At 37.4% G+C, this 19103-nt stretch overlaps 2 protein-coding genes across 10 annotated transcripts in view; one reads left to right on the top strand and one right to left on the bottom strand.

Moving 5' to 3' along the window:
* BCAR3 (BCAR3 adaptor protein, NSP family member) overlaps positions 1-4392 on the top strand; it is a 101297-nt gene extending 96905 nt beyond the window's left edge. For all 5 annotated transcript variants that reach the window (XM_033067144.2, XM_033067143.2, XM_033067145.2 and 2 more), the window contains 5 exons: positions 221-336; positions 1113-1284; positions 1480-1603; positions 2493-2705; positions 3463-4392. In XM_033067144.2, coding sequence (XP_032923035.1) covers positions 221-336; positions 1113-1284; positions 1480-1603; positions 2493-2705; positions 3463-3650 — 813 coding nt within the window. In that variant the 3' untranslated portion in view covers positions 3651-4392. The remainder of the gene's footprint in view (positions 1-220; positions 337-1112; positions 1285-1479; positions 1604-2492; positions 2706-3462) is intronic.
* Positions 4393-4763: 371 nt separating this feature from the next.
* The window catches only part of FNBP1L (formin binding protein 1 like), a 57223-nt gene continuing 42883 nt past the window's right edge, over positions 4764-19103 (bottom strand). Inside the window, exons 9-17 of one of the 5 annotated variants that reach the window (XM_033067150.1) lie at positions 18626-18829; positions 16155-16313; positions 12718-12732; positions 10577-10686; positions 9865-9997; positions 9321-9415; positions 8679-8827; positions 8133-8291; positions 4764-7093 (exon numbers count right to left, since the gene is read on the bottom strand). In XM_033067150.1, the coding sequence (XP_032923041.1) occupies positions 7086-7093; positions 8133-8291; positions 8679-8827; positions 9321-9415; positions 9865-9997; positions 10577-10686; positions 12718-12732; positions 16155-16313; positions 18626-18829 (1032 nt within the window). In that variant the 3' untranslated portion in view covers positions 4764-7085. Of the gene's footprint in view, positions 8292-8678; positions 8828-9320; positions 9416-9864; positions 9998-10576; positions 10687-12717; positions 12733-16154; positions 16314-18625; positions 18830-19103 lie in introns of all 5 variants that reach the window. The other 4 variants (XM_033067149.1, XM_033067151.1, XM_033067153.1 and 1 more) reach the window with 4 other exon arrangements.

Below are 19103 nucleotides of genomic sequence, written 5' to 3'. Positions count from 1 at the left end.
GGCTGTATAATTTAAAAAAAATATTTCCTTGACTTTTTTGGGTCAGGCACTGAAATGCATAGGTTAAAGTTTTTCTCTGATGCCTGTATTGCAATGTTGCATGCTGTGCACTTAGCTGTGTATGCCATGCACTTACTGGAGGACTTCTCTGTGGCTAGAGGGTTGTTTTTTTAAAAAATGTTAGTTTCAAAATTCATGCAGAGTTTTTTGCATCTGACAGGTGGCAAGGATAGTAGAAGTTTCTGAAGAGATGAGGAGAAATATGGGAGGGAACTCTGGTCTTGAATTGATCACCTTGCCTTACGGACACCAGCTGCGCCTTGACCTGATTGAGAGGTAAATGTTCCTGTTCCTCATTGCCGGGGCAGAAGGCCAGAAACTCAAAGCATGGCTGCACTGTCCTCATTTCCTTCAAGAATACGCTCCTGCATGTTTCCCGAATTCACATGTACAGATTATTTACTGTATTGGTGTGTAAATTCCTTTTGAATAGGGTAAGATTCCTTAAGGTCCCAAGGCAACTGTCACATATAGTACAGGGAAAGGAGAAAGGTGTTGAAAGCAGGGTCCTTGGAACAGCTGAATGCCATCAGCTCTCCTTTACAAGCTCAAATAAACTAAAATTCAGAGGACTATAATCCATCTGAGCATGTAAGTGTGTGTGGAGGAGACTGAAAGGTCCTTCTGCATGTGGCAAGAGAATCTAATAAAGTAACACATAATCAGCAAAGTTTTCTGAAACACCTCTGCACAAGTTAAGGGGGAACACTGAGGGTGTGCTGATCTACATTTTCTGCTTCATATTTCAGCAGTTTGCTGAGATTTCGCAAGGGGCATGTCATAGGATTTGAATGTGGAGGACAAAGGGAATTGGGGCAATTTTCCCAGAAGTGTTCATTCATTCATTAATTGCTTGAGCAGAATTTTGTATAGGTAGTAGTATCTTGGGAGAATGTATTTATTCCATATGTCATTATTGGTTTTGGTGCAAAGATGTTAGTAAGACTAATTTTGCTGGGCATGCCAAGATAAAAATACACTTTTGAACTGATCTTTGAACACATGTATATTTAATAATTTGTAATTGGTCACATGAATTGTTTCACTTACAGGCACAATACCATGGCAATAGGAATAGCTGTTGATATCTTGGGTTGCACAGGAAATGTAGAAGATCGAGCAGCAACATTAAACAGGATCATCCAAGTTGCTGTGGAGTTGAAGGAGTCACTAGGAGATTTATATGGATTTTCTGCCATTATGAAAGCTCTGGAAATGCCACAGGTAAAAATCTGTTCTCTTTATGTTCCAAAGTGTGTATTTGTTTGATGGCTTATTTAATTTAATTTGAATCATTTGAGTTTTCAAGACTAGAGAGAATGTCAGAATAGACTTCGTGACTGTTCTGACTCTGTGACCAGCAGTGTACTTTTCCTGCAGTGGAATCAGTAATGGGTATTCTCTATTTTGCATGCACAGGTCAGTAGATTAGAACAAACCTGGACAGCTCTAAGACATTGTTATACCCAGACTGCCATTATGTATGAAAAACAGCTGAAACCATCTTGCAAAGCTTTGCATGAAGGACAAGATGAGTGGACTAGTGAGTATGAGTGACACTGATTTCTATTTGTCATTTTAACCCTCCCCCTACTGATTTCCTGTGTGGGGAGATCAGGCAGCTGCTCTTTCCACAGCTGTGCATTGTATGTTAAAATGATGATGTAAACTTGTATAATGCTGTATGATTATGAATAGAAGCAAACAGTCTGCCAGCCAAACATGAGTATGTGTTTGTCTGCCTGTATCCCTGCAGAATATAACATTCTTCCCACACCCCTACTTCCTCTGTGTGAGCAGAAACTCACATATTGCAACATCTTGCCATAAAAACAGGGGGGGGCGGGAATCTCTCTCCTCACAGGAGAATTAATTCTGGCAGATTTTGCTTCTTATTTGCTTTGTCTATTAGATCAGAGGATGAATCCTCAAATAAAATGAATGGATTAGGTAATTCTGGTCAAATTAAGTGCCCCTGTGCCAGATTCACTGCAGCTCTAAAGAGACGCAAGGCAGAGACAATTTCTCAGAATATCTCTTTAAGAGAACAGGTAAACAGTGAAAACCTTTTGGCCTCATGGATATCTTATTGGAATGACCAATTTTGAAAATTTTTAAAATCTCAATGTTTAAAAAATTGTGTTTAAAATCTCTGTGCCACTGTTTAGTAATTCAGCAGAGCTTTCCCCTGTAGCAAGTGCAGCTTTCCAATACCAATTTGTGTTGGTCTTCTTCCCCAGCCAGTTCACTGGAAACTGGTAGGACAGGTATATTTAAAGTAAAGTTTTTGAAGGCTATTGTCCTCCATTTGAAAGATGGAAGACAAGTAGTAGTTTCCAACTTTAAAAAAAAGAACACTGCAGTTACAATACCTTCTTCAATTAACAATAATGTCTGATGCTATGAGATATATGATTGTTACTCTATTCCAGGAACCATCAGTGCTCCACAGAACAACATCACAGTGCCACTGCTGATGCCTCTTGTTACCCTGATGGAGCGGCAGGCTGTTGTGTTTGAAGGCACGGAGCTGTGGGAAAGCAGTGACCAGAGTGGTGAGATCATGCTCAGGCACTTGGGCACGGCTCGCCTGCTGGCCCAGCACGCTGAGACGTTTTGCCTGACGGCAGAGCGGCTGCTGCAAGGTAGGAGAGACTGCTGCACTGCCCAGCAGCTGGGCTGTGTGCTGCCCCACTGCCCCACTGGCAGAGAGAAATTCTTCTCTTTGGCAGGAGCTGAGAGGAGCAAGTGTCCTGCAGGAAACTCAGTCTGAGGATGACATTAGTATTGTTTAAAAGCAGACAGTAAATTACTCATCACTACAGCTCTCCAGCGAGCATTTTTGCTAAACATACTTGAAGTTCTCATGACTCAATATGCTGACCCTTCTGGCAACTGAGCAGCAGTACAGTACAGACTGAGGATACTTCTGTCTTCTGTACAATATAAAATTCCTACTCTGATTATTACAACTAAAATACCACCCTAAGATTCTTTATAACTGAGATACTGACCACTTAACATGTTGCTGCTTTCTGGCCATTAACAATGTGACCTAACTTTTCCACTGCAAGTTTAAAAAATAAAGGGAGTGGGAAGAAATACAGTAATTTCTACAGGGAGCATGTGTAAGTAATTATATTTAAGGTCTGACTATAATGACAATTCAGAACATTAGAACTAAGCAAGGCTAGCCTATCCCCGTGTCCTTAGAGCCATCAGCGTTACTAGAATGTCATAGCTGGAAAGATTTTCACTGTTTTATGAGCTTGTTAAAATCATTGTGCAAATGGAACCCAGTGCACTACAGCTTATTTGGAGAGAAGACAGTTTAAAAGCCATTTCTACAGAGTAAAAAAATTTGCCTGGTGCTGATACTGTGGGATTCTTTTCACTTACTAGGTTTCCAGCCAGATGAAGAGCTGAGTGAAATCTTCAAGACAGAATTTCAAATGAGATTGCTCTGGGGCAGCAAAGGAGCACAGGTTAATCAAAGTGAAAGATACGAGAAATTCAACCGGATCTTAACTGCACTTTCCCGAAAACTGGAACCTCCTCCAGTGAAGCTGGTGGAACAATTAAGTATATAAGACTGGAAACACTACTTAAGTGATATACTTGAAATAACCTTAGCAGTCTTCTGGCAATTTGATACTGCACAAACATCTTGCATTTCACAAGATGTTTAGAACTTTTAACTGCACAATGCACACTTGTTTTAAAACTACTGATTGCTAAACAAATTATTTATTTACTGTGTCACCAAGTCATTTACTGATCCCTTGAAACAGTTACATTATCCCTTTATTTCCCCAAAACATTGCCCAAAGTTGCAATGTTTTAATGATGCCAAGGAGTAAGGGCATTGGCATCTTAATATTATGAAGCAAATAGTGTAAATAAAATGATAGCTTAATTATCTGACATGGCAGAAAATTTGTTGTATAATATTCCTTTAATGAATATAAAAAACACTGTAGATAGAATTGTGAATTGTAGCTTTATGCAAAATAATTTGCATATTTTCAAATCACAGAAACACTGCAAGCTGCAGAAATGATCCTTTATCTGTAACCAGAAGGTTCAAACATCACTGTGCCTGTGAAACTAGAAAATTAATTTTTGTATGTTTTGGGACAACTTCCTGTTTTTTTTTTTTTAAGACAGCATCTGTAGTACCTCAGCTTTTGCTGGGGCCTGCACAATAGCTATGCTGCCAGGAATGAATGATGAAATGGCAAAACCAAACAATCCAGATAATTAAAATGCTTTCAGACATGAGTAAATGTGGGTGTATGTATGTATTAAACTTGCTTCATTTACTGAGGTGAATCACTTTGGTAAGTACTTTTTCTTTCTACTTGTATGAAGGCAAAGCATAAGGTGTTACCACTTTTTATAGGAAATCAGCATGCACAGAGTTTATTATACAAAGAGTCTTAGCAAATCCCACTTGGTCATATACAGAATAAGGGTTATTTTCAGACATCATACAAATATTTAAAAACTACAGTAGAGTTGCATGTGCATGTTGTCAATCTGCCTGTTTCTGGAGTGAGATGTTACTTAGAGCACTCAAAGTACTGGAGTAGGATGACAACACAACCAACACCAGAATCTGTTCCTTCTGTCTAGAATCACAGCAGAGGTTTTTACCACCAGAACAAGAGTCAATCCTAACAGAAGACAAACATGGCAACTCATTACTTAGACCATGAAAAGATTTTTTTATTCCATGAAAATATTCTCAACAGAGAACACTATTTTTAAACAAAGCATTTAACATTTAGGAAATCAACATGTGCACAAAAAAGGATTAAAAAAATTACTGGAAAATGTCTGATTCTTTAAGACAACTCACGTTCAGAATTTTAGAATAAGTGATTTATAAGCTGTGCAAGTACAAATGCTTTTTCCTATGTTTAGTAACCCTCATACAAGTTGCACTATCCCTCTTGAAAGCAACCTGCCTCCAAAGGAAGCAAATCCTGGTTTCAGAAAAACAAACAGTAGTGTGAAAAGAACATTTAGTCTTTCACCAGGAAGTGTTATTACTGACCTCCAAGGCTGTTAGCCAGGCAGACCACAGGCCCTTTACCAGAAAATACACAGATCACATTTCTTCCTCTTCACAGAATTACAGAATCACAGAATATTCTGGGTTGGAAGGGACCCACAGGGATCACTGAGTTTTTTCCAAAATAAAAAAGCACTAGATTTTTAAAAATGAAAAAAAGGAAAAAAAAAAAAAAGAGAAAAGAAAAACCCAAACCCCCCCCTCCCCAAAAACCCCAAACCCAAAAACTACCTACGTAGTTTTGTCAGTATCGAGTAATGTCACATTATTATATAAATAACCCTGTATACAAGCTCCAAAAAATCTAAACTTTAGAGTTTAATAGGCCCCATAGTACACTAGGTCGAGCTGTGTAATAGTGGTATACATAACAAAAGGAATAAACCTCTACACAAGTCACTCAAATTCAGTTTTACTGGTAGTACAGTTCCTAATAACACTGAAATGAAAAAGAATCCAGCACTGCTGCATCCACATATTGCTTCAGACCTCAGAAAAACAGGTATTTCAATTACTATTCCATAATACACTGCCAAACAGCAGGTGGCTGGGTTGACAAGCTTGTGTTGATGTAAGTATCCCTCCCCCCAACATCTCTAGTCTAATTCTTATCACCCTAATCAATCAGATATGATGCATTTATTAATAGAACCACAAATGGGAGGCAAGACAACATAAGCAATAGGGGCACTGCAGACAACTATATTTACACGTATAAACATATCCAAATTTCAATTGTTTACAAGTAAAAGTGCACAAAGATCATGACGAAGAATCACTCAAATGTCACCTGGTCCATACAATGAAGCATCACCTGGAAATGGACTAGCACTGCAGTAATTGAAATTGGAACGTCATAGTGAAAAACTAAAAGACAAGTTTCCATAAAAATCTTCTAAAAAAATATTAAAGTCAAATGAAGAGATACACATTTCAATGTATAAAATTCATGGATGCACCATGTATCCAGTAAAGTAGAGCTCTAGAAAACACCTACCGTGGCTACCTCAGCAGCTGCAGCACTGTGAGAAGAGCTGAGACACAAAGCCCTTTGTGGGATACTGTAAGTGGTAGTGTTGGCAAACAACAGATTTAGGCACTCTAGTTTAAGGCAGTAGTTGAATGGCAAGTGGTTGACTTCAGAAAACAGTCATTAGCTTGCAGTGGTGAATCCTCTGGTTGTGCTCCAGGCTGTCAGTGCTCACAACAGATTACTGAAGGGCTGAAGATGAACCACAGTTCTCGGAGTTTCTCTTGATTGCATTGTAGGCTAGAGCTGAGATGTATTATTTCCCCAGATAAACAGAATACCTTACAGTCGCTTATCAGTTATGCCAAACATCTGGAATGTAATGATGGTTGCAGTGGTATTGTTATAGCAGCATACATGGATACTGGGATGAAACTCTAGTGCTGAAGATATTTAAAGAAAATGATTTGTTACAAAATAAGACGAGCTATGATGGCAGAGTGTTACACAGAGCATGCCTGACTGTCCTAGGCATGCAGGAGGAGGTTAACGGCGAGCATGGAGGTGGCACAGGCAGACTGACAACTGACACAGGGCTCTAAATGACTGCCAATAAAAGTGAGGTGGAAAAGAGCATAACTGAGAAAATCAAAATGTAGCACAAGCTAAAATATAGTTTGTGCACCTGGGACAACCTAGGACAATGAAAATAAAGCAATTTTAGGAGCAGTAGCCTTTTTACTCTGGTAATGGAACTCTATTTTCCTGCACAAATTGAAGATTTTTGTAATACATCCTTACCTATATATGGAGATGCTAAGATGTTAGTGACTACTAAATGTATGTCTGCATGCATTCATGCAACTAGCTTTTCCCTTGGGCCTCCCAGTCTAGTACCCCTCCCCTCCCCACCCCCACCCCCCCAGCAGCTGCATGTAACCTCCTTCAAGATCTCGCCCATTTTCTCAGAAACCCGCTTCAGGAACCTGCAGTCCAAGAGGAAAAAGAAAAGAACAAAGTTACTGAAGGCCTTTAGAAGACAGAGAAGCGTGCTCAGTTCTAACAGGCCATTTTCAGTGGCTATACATTAGCCTTGTACTTAATTCCACAAGCTCTATTAGAAATACAAAATTAGTTTTTTTTTTTCCAGTAATCAAGTTGTGCAATGCCGTTTCCAATCCTCAGTGATTTAACAATGAGGAGAATTGATGTACTTTTAAGACACTGTCTTCAGACTAAACACAATACAATTAAAAGACTTAGTTTTACAGGCACAGATTAAGAATATAAAATCATTCATTCCCTTATCAGGAGCAGAGAGTTTCCAGTAAGACATCAAGCATTACATGTGATCCTTTTTTGTTTGTTTAACGTATCTAGAGTTAAAACAATGACGTCATGTCCAATACAGAACATTCTACATTACAAGTACTGAAAAGGAAGCAGATAGGTCAGTGGACTTTCTGTCCTTCTTAATCATAATGTTTTTTCCTGAGTATTTTTGTTGAACTTTCAGAATCAGAAAACATTTTCCTGTTTAAGAAGTGAAAGCTGCCAAGTATTTGCTACGGAAGGAAATTAATAATTTTCAGTAACTGAGTTCAGTTATTAGAGGAAAAAATCTCTAAGAATATAGTTTAAGTCATAAAAGTGGGAACAGTAAATCTTAGAGATCTTGAAAACTAAAGTACTTTTTCAGTTCTTTATAAAAACTAAGTATTCCACAGAACACGCAGGAATCCTCATCCTTTTCAGTTCAGTAGCTGAATTGGATTTAGTGCTTTGTAAAGCAGGAAAGCAGAAGACATTGGTCAAAATTACAGACCAGTGTAAGATGCATAATTTAATGTGATCATCTCTGAAAGGAACTACAGCTAACTTCCCATGCAAACAACAGATCACTGCTAACTTCTGATCCTGTAATTCTTTCCATGAGCCTGTATAACTTACAATTTTTCCACTATTTTCCCCGGGGAATGTACAACTGAGAGCTGCCAGTTTACTGTTAGATATAGGTTACTGCACCTTTGCTGTTTTTCTCTAGCGTTACATCTATATATGATGTTGGCACATAGCCTTCCTCTCCATTATGTCTTCGAGCTCTTGTCCACCCATCTCCTTTGTCCTCCTCAATAATGTACAAAATTTCCCCTTCTTTCATTGCTAGAGTGCCTTCATTATGACCTGGGAAAACAAGAGGCAAAGAAGTCCCACTGTATAGATAGAATTTCAAGTCATCTTTTTCCCAAAGCATAGTTTCCAAATTATATATAAACAGGAATAATGAAAAATCTGTGCAAGAGAACATATGGCCAAACAGACTTAGAAAAAAACCCAGTCCCAACTTGTAAAGCTGAATATTTTCCAATAGCTGTGCTAATATTTATCTTAAAACAGCACAAGTACTGCTCATAAATTGAAGTAATTTATAAAATATCTTCACTGATGTTTTAAGCAATTAGCTACTCATACAGGTAATTTGCTTTAAACCATTTTACCTGTCATCCAAGTCATTACCAAATCATCCATGCCTTACAGTTAAAGAATCTCAGTGCATGCTGTTAACCTTACCATCAAAGGGATATATTGCCTTGCAATGTCCTATAGCTGGTAATGGATCATCATCTTCAAACTCATCATCAAACTCATTGGGATGAGCGTGCTGCTGTGGTGGGCCACGAACTTCCTGGTTGGCATCATCTGTGTAACTCCCTTCAGGGCTACAATGCAATCATTGGAGCATGAGGACTCTGAGGAGCTCCTGGCTCTAAAACTCACAACATCCGTGCATCACAGAAAGGGCAGGTCATGGATATTGTTTTGGAATTCCTGTTAGCAGTTTTCATATTACTGTCAGAGGTGATTTACTGAAAAAACTCATCTAGCAAAAGCTCAGACTGAATTTTGCTACGAAAAAAAACATAAATTTGACATACCTGTCTCCACAGATCATGGAAAACTAGTGAGCCTTATGCAATGGAGTAAGACAGGTTTAAAAGGCACTGCTATTTAATGAGCAGGTGTTTCAATTAAACTATTTTTATATGTTACCAGAATGGAGGAAGTGACCTCTAGAAGTCAGAACCAGTTAAGATTTCCCTTTAGAAGGACATACACCTTGGGAGAGTAAGTAACACCCATCCCTCCTGCAATCAGCAGAGAGCTGTACAGACTCTAGCACGGGATGTAAAGCAGTAGAGACAGAACAGTGACCTCTCTCGGCCCTGGGTGACAAGGTGGTTGATGTCGCTGCTGTGCCGCCTGTCGCTCCTGGCTGCCACTTTACCTTCAACTTCAGAGAGCCAGGCCTTGGGGAAGAAAGGCAAATATTGGTGTCAAAGAAAAACTGATTCTAAACCAGCACATTTAACAAATGCATGGAATTGCCGACAGTTCACAGCCACACAAGAGACTGCAGCCAGATGTCAAGTCTCATCATTACTTGACACAAAGCAAGAACCTGTCCTTTATGCTTAGCCTATGCTCCATACTAGTGTAAAGGAAAAAATCATTAATTTCATGTGAATTTCAGAATAAGTGAATAGTAATATATTCTTCTGAACAGTTTACACTTTTAATAATGTACATTCTTATTCTAGCTAGATTAACATACTTGAAAATACAGCACCCCATAAAAAATTGTATCAAGAGCTTTACTCTTAAGTAGTTTTTCTGGGTGCTATATTTAAAATCTGTAAGGCAAAGTACAATTGTACCAATCATTTACATTTTCCAAGAAACTGTTATAGCATCTAACCTCATTTTTGTGTATTTCCATCCGAAGACGGTCCATATTGCTCATAGTCTCAGTTAATTTTGGTTGCAAACTGCTTGGATCACCCATCTGGGGATTTTTTTCATAAACATCCTTCATCTTGATGAGGGCATCTCTACAAACATACAAACCATGACAATAATTAATATACCAGTTTTGATTCATTAAAGCTAAAATAATGTGTATGAGATCCTGAACTGTGATTAGATACCAAGCACAGCAGTAAGGAGCTACTGGTCTTCACACCATGCCTAAATCCTTCTCCCATTCTTCATCTTAGCGCCTCTGCCTTCCTTTCTTGTGTTGTGCACAGGCCACAAGGACTCCAGCTGTTGACTCTCACCTACACAGTCTCAGTACTGTTTCCCATATTGTTTGTTATATACAATTTCCTAAGTATTAGTCACGTGCTGTTCTTAAAGCACAAAGTTGCAGCTATCTTGCTCAAGAAGACCCACACATTTTTTTAGATTTTAGAGCCAATGCTCCCTATGCAGTATTAGAATCAAAATGAGTATTACAGTAAAGCAGAAGGAAGCAATATTAATAGAACCTATATAAAACAAACTATGAATTTAAAAAGGTTTTTTAATAGCCTGGCTTAGCATATTGACCCCCTAGCTTTTGAGCACTGCAGAGGACATTAAAAAAGAGCAGAGAACCCTGACAGAACCCCTGAAAAAAATGCACTCACTTTTGGTCTGTTTCCTTCTGTAGCTCTCTGTTAAGTTCATCAATTCTCTGCTGCAGTTTTTTGCGTCTTTGTTCCGGAGGGAGGTGGCTGAAATCTTCTAGTGCAGGGCCCTGCAAGCAGAAATACTATGAAACAAGCTACTACATGCACAGGTCTGGGCAGCTGAACTGACATATCCACACATGGACAGTGTTCACTGGAAGCAGATGGACCTTCTTAAAACTTAAAAACTCTACTGACAGACAGCTCTACAAAAGACCGCACAGAATAAATGCATGTTCCTGCTGCCAGAGTGGAGTCATTCAGTCAAGGGGCTTTCTGCCTTCTGTAGCAATTTGCTCACAGAGGTAACTTAACATTTCTAGACTTCATTTTTCTGAAGTAATGTACCTCCTCTTACATCCACTGCACTTACAGAAGATTTGGAAAGGACAGAATCATTTGAGTCAGAACAAAAAATCTAAGATGTGTATATAATAATTATATACATATATTAGAAATTGTATCTTTCTCTGAAATGTATTCTGTGGTCATTTGGATGGTATCAAAATATTGGATTTTTGTATTTTATATCTTCACTACAAAGCACTATTATAGGTCTCTTCCAGAACTTTAGCAAACCTAGAAAATGTATTAAAACCTACAAAGTTCTGACAGATTTTACCTCAAGTAAAACTGGTTCACAGAGCACAGAAAAAAACCTTTGTAATACCAAAATTCTTAGTTACATTTGTTCATTTGACTCAAAACTTGCTCAAATATTCCAAGTCATCTTTTTCACAAAAAATACCAAAAAACCAAAAACCAACAACCAAAAAACTTCAGGGAAGGAAAAAACCCTTTTACTTCCCAAACTTAAAAAAAAACAAATCATAAACCAGCCAATTTAAGACCACCTATTGTTATGAACCCAAACCTGCAAACTGCATTGCAAACTTGTGCAAGATAAGAAGGATATAAGGGTCTGGGTATGAAATGCATGGGAAGAAATTTTTTTATGTATATTGCAAGTTTGTTGTGAAAACTCTTCCCCCTCAGGGTGACAGACACTGACAGTGTTAAGAAGGAAATATGGTACACATCTTCATCACCAAAGGTTTGGGTTGGTTTTTTTTTCTGTGATCCCATTTGCCTAAGGATGTTGGTTTTAACCCAAGAAACCCACTTGCCATTCCAGTAATCCTCCATGGAGGAAAACCAAGCTGACCAGCATTTCTTTTGTCCAGAAGAAGGTTTGCAGAAACTTGACTGGTGAGATTTTGACACAAACTTTAGGCTCAGGTGCCAAATTTCCAGCACCCCCCACTTTAAGATCTTCTCACTCCCTCAACTCTTCTGCACTTGTAAAATCAATCTCACTGCTTTTTAAGAAGGGAATACAAGACATCATAAAAGAAGGGAAATTAAGATATGATGTTTCCAAAATAACACAAGTGTTTCTTTCTGGAGGAAGAAGAATACTGTGTATAGTCTCAAAGTCCAGAGATGCAAAATGACAAACTTCTGTTCCCTTCAGAAAGTCTTACAAGAAAACACTTAAGTGGAATACACTACAAAGAAACAAAAATACAATTGTGTCCTCTCTATCATTCTTCCTTACAGTTCAGTTTAAACACCAGTATCCTAAAAGATGAATCAGAAGAAGGGTCTTTTTGTGAATTTTTACTAATTTACTCTGCAATACAGTATTGATTAGGGTTTGGTTTTATTTAATGTAACAGCTTCCTGTATTTCTAAGCATAATGCTTCTCCCCTGCAAATTTTTCTTCCAAATTCAAAGAAGTGCAGTATTCAGTATCCCTTCTTCACACAAATTTTATAATCTTTTCATGTAAATATTTTATGCTGCTTAAACGATTTTCCTGACAAAGAAAAATCACCAAGTACTTCCATCATGACCAACTTGTGAATACTGGTCAACTCTAAAATTCCAAAATTGCAGATTTAGTTGCAGCCAGATCACAAGTCTAATTGCCTTACATCAAGCATGGATGATAAGAAGACTGTGCATATGAGCGGAAAATCTGAAGATGTATTTCAGCACCTGACTTAAAGCAGTTATGATATGGAAACACTTTCAGAAGATTATTTTCATGCTATCTTAGCAGGAGTACAGCAGACAGATCAGCACACGGGCTTACCATCTTCACCGACCACTGCACAGTTCATTTGAAAACAGAAAGAAACGGGAAATTATTTACATGCAATGAGCAGTTACAAAAGTGACTAATGCCTAAAAATGTATTTTTAAAATATCACTTAAGGATTGATGTTTTCATTTATAAAAAAATACATTTTACTATAAGCACAACAAAATAATTGCTTTAAGAATTACTGATTTAAAAAATACTAGGTGGTAATGGGTATTTTTAACTTACAAAATTTTAACACACACCTTCATTACACTACTTTTGAATTTTAGTGTTCTGAACAAAGGGCTGAAGAGCCTTCTGTTGTAGGAAAAGAAACACACACACAGCCAACATTACACAAAATAGCAGAATTTGATGATGATGGACTGATCAGCCATATACAAAAAAATTTGTTAATCATAGCTCAAAATCCTCTACAATCACTCTTACAAAAGTAGTTTTTGCAATGTGTTTACTTTGTTATCACAGTAGATCTAGAATAAACAGATATTTTTCAAGTCTAGAAGTAATTAATCTTACTTTCTGAAAAAAGCATTTGGGTCATTGTTATCTAAAATTGTTTTAGTCTAAATAAAAATAAAGACATTTAAAGAGCAAAGACTTTATCCTTAGAGGAAACAAATAAAACATGGGTGCCAGGAGCTGAATCTTGGCTTAACATTCACAGCATTTTGAAGATCATGCTTTTAATAATTTGGATGACCCTTTCCAGAGAAACACCAAGCAACTTAGAATACAGATATCTCAATTTCACTTTTGACCCCAAGCAATTGTTAAGGCTGCTGCTTTGGGGCACACACACAACATCAGAATTTCTAGCAATGAGGGAATAAAGCACCTTTGCAAACAATACTTTGGTAGGAAACTCAAAGTCCAGAGATGCAAAATGACATAAACAAACTTCCTATTTCCTTCAGAAAGAGTCTTTCAGGAAAACTCTGTTAAGGTCTACAGATGACTGCTGATAATGCAGGCATGTTATGTACCAAGTGGCATCAAGCACAGGCCTCTCATAAGCACTAACACTGTCTGGAATTAAGATTTCAAAGGAGGAGCAGCAGCAGGTAACAGCAGCACTAACACAGCAGCTACACTTGCTTACACCCTCTTTCAGTACCCTACTCTACAGCTACAGTTCGCTGCTCCTCTCTGCATCCTGACAGGAAAATGCACTGCATGGAGCACAGAGTGGAGGGACACTGAGTTTGTGATCTTCAGGGCCCTGAGTGAAATCTTGTACATGTTAAACAAAATGACCAGTGTGCTTCACTGGTTGATAGATGCCAACTCAGATAAAACTCAGCAGAAGCAAACTGATCACCATTTTACACGGGAAGATGGTAACAGGACAAAGGGGAACGTTTTCTAACTGAAAGAAGATAGCTTTAGAATAGCTGTTAGGAAGGAATTCTGTATTCAGAGAGTGGTGAGGCACTGGAACAGGTTGCCCAGAGCAGCTGTGGATGCCCCATCCCTGGCAGGTTCAAGGCAGCCTGGTCTAGTGAGAGGGGTCCCTGCCCATGGCAGGGGGGTGGAACGAGACAATCTTTGAGGTCCCTTCCAAACCAAACTTTTCTATGATCTATGGTTTAGTAGTTCTGCATGTCAGTACCACTTGGAAATCCTTTCCCAGGGACAGAACACATGGGAAACAGCACCACATACTACCAACTATTAAGCATTTAATCAAGGTATATTATAAAGATAAGAATGACCAATGAGATTTTTAAAAAAATCTACTACTAGTTGAAAACACTTTAAAAATATGCAATAATGTGGTGTCTATTGTGGTGTTAAAATGCTTGCAAGGAAATTCAGATTATATATAAATTAAATGCTCATTCTTCAAGATTTTGCAGAGATGAAGTATGAGTGAATCTAGATCTGTGGGATATTAGTGATGTTAAAGATTTATTAAATTTATATTATTTTTAAATGTATTAAATTAACTCAATTTTACAACATTAAAAATATATTTTAAAATCAAATAAAGATACGGTTTCATTTTCCATTAGCCTTCTGAAATTGTTACGAGATGATCTTTCCCTCGAAAGAGGTTCTAGAACTACTGGTAGTACAAGGTGATGATTTGTAAGGCAGGACTCAATACATTTAGTGATCAACAAAATCAAGATGTAATCAAGGCCTGTGCCATTCCAACAAGGACCTAACCCAGGCAGTTCCTCAGTGAGCACTGGAGAAGAGGCATCACCTTCACAACCAGACTCAATTACGACGTAATGACTCAGGAGGGAAAGGCTGTCCATAGAGACTTAGAGGGACACAAGAATTTTCTAAAAATGGCAGTGCTAGAAAGGCTCTTTCCAAGGTATCTGGGGGCCTGAAATTAGATACCACAACACGACTTAAAGACAAATAGAGTAAGTTTTAACTGTAACTCATTCTGCTTCAGAATGACAACAAGGGAGCCTCTAAATTGTAACTTTACTGCAATAGAACATTGTTGCACCTTGATCTCCACATTATATCAACAACAGTCAATCATTCTTAATGCACACGAGATAGCAAGTCAATATTGTCTTGAAATACCAAAAAATTATTAATTATATATAACCAAATGTCTCCAATTACCTTTTTATTTGGCTCAATAAATATCACTAAACATACATAAACTGGGCAGCCTATGCTTTTCTGACATAACAGGAAAGTTCCAGCACATTCATCACTAGCACCATAAATGTTGCTAGGAAACCACTTCATATTTCCCTTCTACTGGCTTCCAGACAAATTCTATTTGCAGAATATGCCACTCTATTAGTAAATTAATTGATAAGTCTCAGTGACATTTGGTAGTAATTTTTTTCAATAATTTTATCCAAAAGAAACTAGGACAAACAAGAGCAATTACATTAATTAGAAAATGCATTAAAATGCTAATTTTAAAAATTCAGTATTTCAATGTCTGCTATCACCATAAGCTATAGCATTTCATGTACAAAAGAAATTAAATTCTTCCTTCTTAATTCAGTGTCTAGTAATCAACTTCTACTATTGTTAAAGTAAGCAAATAAGACATCTGATCTGTCAGATGATTTTTGTGGTAACTGTATATCCAATGATAAATTACTACAAAAATATGTCACAAGATGGTAGGAAAACATTTGTGAAAGTGAACAACAATGAAGAAAGGTATCAAACACATGCTGAGCACCCTCTTTATAAAACCTTTTTTTAGGCACAAGCATTTAAAATGTGACAAAGAATATTTCTATTTTATTTTCTTTTTAATCTGTCGGTAATTTCTGTATAGTATGAAATAAAGTATCCTAGAAGTGACCTTATAGCTGAAGTGTTACTTTTAACTAAGCCAGCCTTATAATGAGGGTGAAGAGCATTTAGAAAAGCCACATCACAAACACACTGCTCATAGCCCATCATGCATTTCAACTTGTTATCAAACTTACCCCTCTTTTGAGGCTTCTGAAAGAAGGAATTCTGGGCTTCCCTGTTTTTATGTCACTCATGCAATAATGCACTGGTTCAATGGAGAATATGGGATACTGGGACCCATTAGGAGTACTGGATGTGTATAAACTAGTAGGGGTTAGGGGTGGGGATTGTGGCTAATGTGGAAATAAAGAAAGCAATAAATAAGCCAAATGTTCAAAGTGATTTTAAAATGAAAATTCTGTCTTACAAAAATAAAATATCCATCCAACACAGAAACAGGTTGTAACGTTCCAGACACATTTATAGTATAACTGTATTGGGTTTAAAAGGTTTCTGTCATGAATTAATCTTCAGAGTTATAGGTTGCTGCAGAGAAGGAAGGAAGCTTTAGACAACACTGCCACAAGATCCTAACAAGTTCCCAAAAGCTCCCCATCTCTTTTCTTAAAGCAGCTCTGCTATTGTCAATTTAGTTACAATCATCCTGGAAGCTCAAGCATTCCTGCTCACTATTTCCTCCTACATATTGAGGTACCCTACCAGGTTAGCCAGAAATATTTGGTACATCTATGGAGAATAATTAAAACAAAAAGTATTCTCAAATTCTTTAGTCAAGCTGGACTGACCCAATGGCTGCCCGGTATTCTTAATATCATCCCAACAACCTCCTCTCCTTTTTCCAAATTGCTTTTCTCATTTTTTGTCTTTCATACCTCTGCTGTTCTTTCCCAGTTCAATTTTCCTTTACTGTTCCCACTGCTGCACAACTCATTCCCTTTATAAAAGGCTTTTATGTCTTTGACAACATTAAAAACAGGTAAAGGAATATCTGGAAGTCAAGACAAGCCATAGTTTCAGCTACATGAAGGTCCAAAGGCCCCCATGAATACCCTAGCTGTAGTAAACCAGCTCATTTTATAATAGATAATTTAAGAATATATTTTAAAACCTGTCAATAGTATCTGGAATTAAATATGCATCTTCCAGTAAGTATTTTGCTTCCAGTTGCTGTTTTGTAGAGTGCTCCTCCATCCTCCCCAAAAACAGGTAAAAACCAGGGACAAAATTTTTCATTTCATGCAGGTGCTTAGGGAAGAGATGTATCTAGTATGTACACACGTCACACCTGTGACTCCATAGTGGAAACAGCAAGGCTGACCCCCTGAATGCTACACACAGTGAGTGAACTGGGCAGAAGAAGGAGTAGGGCAAGTCTTGTCAGCTTATTTCAGCTGTCATCACAATAAGGGACTACAGCAAATACCAAGGTCCAGACTGAAACCAGTGTACATTTACATACTCTCCAAACTCTCAGAAAGATGTCTTGTGGTCAAACTGGCAACTGTGATCTAATTTCAGAACAGGCCAAGTCTCACCCACCTCTGCAGACAAATGCAATATATGCCTGTGTATTATTGCATGTGAACTGCTATGAATCAATTATAGTGCATGAAAAGTAAACAATCAGTTTTTAATACACAGTTGGAGTTAAATAACATGCTGAGGATGGAATAAAGAAACAGCTGTATCCTTCCTTTCTGTAAATACCTACTTTCTCAGAATACTATCAAGTGGAAAGTAAGTTCTACCATTAAGAAGACCTAAGAATAGTTTCCTGTAATAAATGACAAACTGGTTTGGAGCATTAAAATAACCTCACAGAAATTTATGGGAATAATTACAACAGCTCACTGATATGCTCCAATATTAAATAATGCATAAATTTTAAATATGTATATGCTCCATTCATTTATATGGCTAATGCAAGTATTGACAATCTTTTGTTGATCCATGAAGACATCTCACACATAAAGTGTTAACTGTAACTCACAAGAAAACAAAGTAGTATGCTTTCAATTTTTTCTTGAGAATAGGAATATTTTTGCCTATTTCATAGTAATATTTCTTCTAGGACATTTATCTTTGTGGAGCTTCCACAGTATGTTTTACCAATGACATATGATAAACTTTAATGTTTTCAGAGAAACCTCAGGAGTTTTCAAAACTTGCAGCAGGTGTAATAAAAATCTACACAACACTTCTATATATAAATGTGATATTTAGAAGGGGGTTGCTTTTTGTGCCATGACAGACAGATCTGAAGTCTGCCCAATTCCAAAGCATACTCTCCCCTCCCCTTATTTTTACATTCATAATTAACACCTTTCCTATGAAACTACAGAAAGTCTTTACAGAATTTTAGTAACATTACAGTAATGGGAAATTCCTTTTATCAAGTAACTATTAAAAATGCTGTCAGACACAAATTACTACAAGGAAAACTGACAAAACTCCCCAGTGACAACTTGGTTTTTAACATGGTCAGTATTCAAACCTACTCAAACCTTCTGATCTCCTTACACATGCTTTAAAAGACATGGACAGGTAAGGGGAAGATTTTTTTTAAAAAAACATTAATTGTTGCTTCCATGCACCCTAAATGTTCAAACTTTAATTTTCCAAGTAGTAATTTCTTAATTGTTACCTTTGGTTTCTTTCCAAATAGCCACAGCTTTCCTTTAGCTTTGCCGACTGTAGTTTTTGTATCAATTCTCATTCCCTCTTGCTTTGGTGTACTGATGGTTCCATCAGAGATAGTTCTGTAAATATTCTGACTGTAGTCTTCAAATGGAAAATCTCCAGGAGGTTCAAAGCCAGATTTGAAGCAGTCTATCACTAGTTGAGAGTCCTAAACATAGGACATTGAGGAGTTTAAAAAGCAAGCCCATCAAGAACCAGAGAGAAAAAACAGAGACAAATTTTTCATTTAATTGCAGAGATGCACAGAAGGTGCATCTGAGCTCAAAACAAACTTTTGGACAGAGCAAGTTAAGACAACAACATTCTTTTATCACAGCAGTGCTCTTGAGTATATAGCAAAGCATACTCTGCTACTCAGAATATTCCAGCAAATACTTCCCAAGGGTTACCATAGATTTAAAACAGGGCCAAACTACTTTCCA

Source organism: Catharus ustulatus, chromosome 9 (genome assembly GCF_009819885.2).
Source record: "Catharus ustulatus isolate bCatUst1 chromosome 9, bCatUst1.pri.v2, whole genome shotgun sequence".
In the NCBI taxonomy this organism is placed as follows: Eukaryota; Metazoa; Chordata; class Aves; order Passeriformes; family Turdidae; genus Catharus; species Catharus ustulatus.
Note: the sequence above shows the minus strand (reverse complement) of the source record. Positions and strands in the feature narration are given on the sequence as shown.